This window comes from Eutrigla gurnardus, assembly GCF_963514095.1.
Source record: "Eutrigla gurnardus genome assembly, chromosome: 20".
NCBI lineage: Eukaryota > Metazoa > Chordata > Actinopteri > Perciformes > Triglidae > Eutrigla > Eutrigla gurnardus.
In genome coordinates this window covers 13,599,420-13,602,249 of record NC_139931.1, presented here as the reverse complement: position 1 = coordinate 13,602,249, position 2,830 = coordinate 13,599,420, and the positions used below count along the sequence as shown (strand labels likewise).

At 44.2% G+C, this 2,830-nt stretch overlaps 1 protein-coding gene across 1 annotated transcript; it reads right to left on the bottom strand.

The window, feature by feature from the left end:
• Window positions 1-1,224: 1,224 nt before the first annotated feature.
• Window positions 1,225-2,519, bottom strand: LOC311030859 (uncharacterized protein). Its single transcript, XM_084036888.1, has 2 exons — window positions 1,966-2,519; window positions 1,225-1,864 (listed from the first exon to the last, which is right to left on the bottom strand). Exons 1-2 carry the CDS (start codon window positions 2,424-2,426, stop codon window positions 1,351-1,353), a joined length of 975 nt encoding a protein of 324 aa, XP_083893014.1. The 5' UTR covers window positions 2,427-2,519; the 3' UTR covers window positions 1,225-1,350.
• Between the last annotated feature and the right edge of the window lie 311 nt (window positions 2,520-2,830).

Genomic DNA, 2,830 nt, shown 5'->3' with positions numbered 1-2,830 from the left:
GGTGCTGGAGGATGGGGTTGATACCCCCTTTTAAAGCACAATTAAATCAGCAAAAAGAACAATAATCAGCGACTCTTGCTTAAACTACAAGAGCAGCAGCCCCTTAATGCTGATGGATATCGCTGGCTGCTGGAAGTGGACCTTAAGCGGATGGAAACAAGGGAAGAATCCTCACAGTTACCTGGGATTCTGTCTCCTAGAGCCAAGACGCTGCAGTATTTCATCGAGATAAGACGAGCCTGCGTCTGAAATCCTCCATGTTTCGCTGACGAGATGTTGACCGGGACAAACGATGGAGATTACTTTCTTTCACGTGGCCCAGCAATGCTCGCAAAAAAAAAAAAAACAGAAAGAGAGGGGAGGAAAAATGTCCAGAAAGATTTGGTAACCTCCGGTAATATGTGTCTCATAGTGGTGCATTCATAGCAGCGAGGGAGGCAAATGCCTTTGGTTTAGCGCAGCTATTTATTCTGTCCCTGGAAACGCTTGAAGAACAACACAAGCGTTCTGAACAGAGAGGAGCAGGACCTGATGCTGCTGCCTGTCCGCCTCCGTCTGCGGTGTCATGTCCTCCCTCGGCGTGGGGCACCGCTGGCACTCGATAGTCAAACTCAGCTCAGAGGGAACTTTTCAACTCAAAACGCTGCGTACGGAACCAAAACAAAGCACACTGCTAACTTCATCCTGTGGGGAAGCTCACGGAAAGAAACCAAAACACAAATGCCCGCTCACATGTCAACTCATTTTGTCAACTTTGACAGTTAACTGCTCTCTAATGCACAATGCTAACAGATCATCGTGACACATCCCCCCCAATTAGATTTAATTTGCCTGACAGTAATATTAGCTTTTTGGAACCAGAAGACAATTCCCATTATATCTTACTCATGACATCCATCAATATTTCCCTTTCTGAGAACAAAATAGAGGCTCAGAGCTTACGACAAAATGTGAATGTATTGGCTTGTTTAATACTGGGGCATACAGATGACTTACACATATCACGAGCAGATTAAGGAAGTAAGTAAAAAAAGAGCACTGCATCAGAGTCAAAACAATATAACATTACATTTACATTTAGGTCATTTAGCAGACGCTTTTGTCCAAAGCGACTTACAATAAGTACATTTGTCAAAAGAAGGAAACAAAGAAACCACAACGTATCATTGCCGATAAAGTGATATAACTGATCACGTTCTGAATCTTTTGTCCCACGGTGCCTTGTTATCCCTGACTGATGTCTAACAGCTCATCTGGCTTCATGAATTCCATCATTCATGCTCCAAATTATACAGTTTCTTGATTCTGATCACTTTATTTTTAGCAGTATTTGAACCATTGGCCAGTAAACTACTCAGCCCATTTTACGCGTGCATTGGCCTTCAGATCAAAATCCTCTCTTAGATTAAGCATTTCGTCAGAAGCATCACTTCCAATTGTACGCAAGAGCAGAAACGTGACATCCAGCCATTTGCGCTGTGCAAAATACAGCAGCCATGTCTCGGGCACATTGGTTTCTCCAATGCTTGACTTGCATCTGTTAAAAGCTTCTTGGGTGCGGTTTTCAGATTGTTGCACTTTAGCCAAGAAGTCTTTGTCTGCAGCGTCTGGGTCACAGTTGAGGTTAAAGATCATACCAGGTGGTATTATTCCCATATATGCTGGATATAACCATTCAAAAACCTCTTCTGGGAAAGTCACTTCAACTGTAACGTTGATGCGGTCGAGGTGAAACAGTAAATTGGCAGTAAACAATTGCCCCAGCATCAAATTGATTGCCGTGATGTCGTCCTTTATCGCCAACGTGTGGTTTTCTCCCGTCTCGTTCAAAGACTGGAAATCGATTTTTAACTGCTCGAGGTGCCTTGGAGAGAAAAACAGACAATTAAATCACACCAGCTGACACTGAGTACACATTCAAATGGCCTTAATAGGGCCCGTGTACACAAATACGCATTGCAGTACCTCTCTGTCTCCTCTCTCATCCTGCTGGGGTTGTTTGCAATGTGGGGCACCAGCCTCAGGTACTGACTGATTGTGTGGACATGTGGTGCTTGGTAGCCTCTCAGGTCTTTCATAAATAAACCTGGAATGGGCCCTGAGTCTGACACTCTTTCTCCCCTGGCCTGTCTGGCGAGAGTGTCAAACAGCACAGCCAGGGAGAGGGCCACTACCCCCACCCCGCCATGAGTCACCTTGCCCTCCCTGCCGAAAGTGGTCCTCAGGCCCCGGGTGAAGACATCCTGCTGCCTCGTGGTCAGGTTGAGCTGTGCTTCCATGTAGCGCTCCCTCAGGTGAGATGAAGAGTTGATGGACAGCATTTCGGCAAAAAGAGGATTGGTGTTGTAGTCAGGGAAAGGGCAGATGTCCCGAGCAACAGAGGCCAAGTGATTTGAGTCCTCAGGAGGGCAGTGCGTATTCCCCATCTTGATTTGAATTTGTCAGTTGATGGAGAGCTGACCAAGAAAAATCTTAAAAAGTCAACTAGACGAGAGAACCTGCGTGTTTCTGACTGACGGTCCCTGCATGGCATCAATAATAAAGTCAGAGTGGGACCGTGACGTCAGTCTGTAATTAATGATTACTCTCCGTCTCTTGCACTAACATTGGATCTGTTCCTCTACTTGCCAAAGCATATTGACTAACTGTCTGGAAGTTGCAAAAGACAAAAACTTCCAGCATTGTATAACAAAGAAAATGTCTAGATAGTACATGTTTATTCACAAATGTTCTAAATGTGTATAAAGTTAAAAAGATGCAGTACAATAGACTGGTACACAGCTATTTTATTAAATTTAAATAATGTATTTTATGTATGAAAAGTAAAATA

Coding starts and splice junctions, on each gene's coding strand:
- LOC311030859 (XM_084036888.1), bottom strand. CDS start 2,426: ATGGGGAATACGCACTGCCCTCCTGAGGACTCAAATCACTTGGCCTCT. Junction 1,865..1,965: donor ATGAGAGAGGAGACAGAGAG/GTACTGCAATGC, acceptor TTTCTCTCCAAG/GCACCTCGAGCAGTTAAAAA.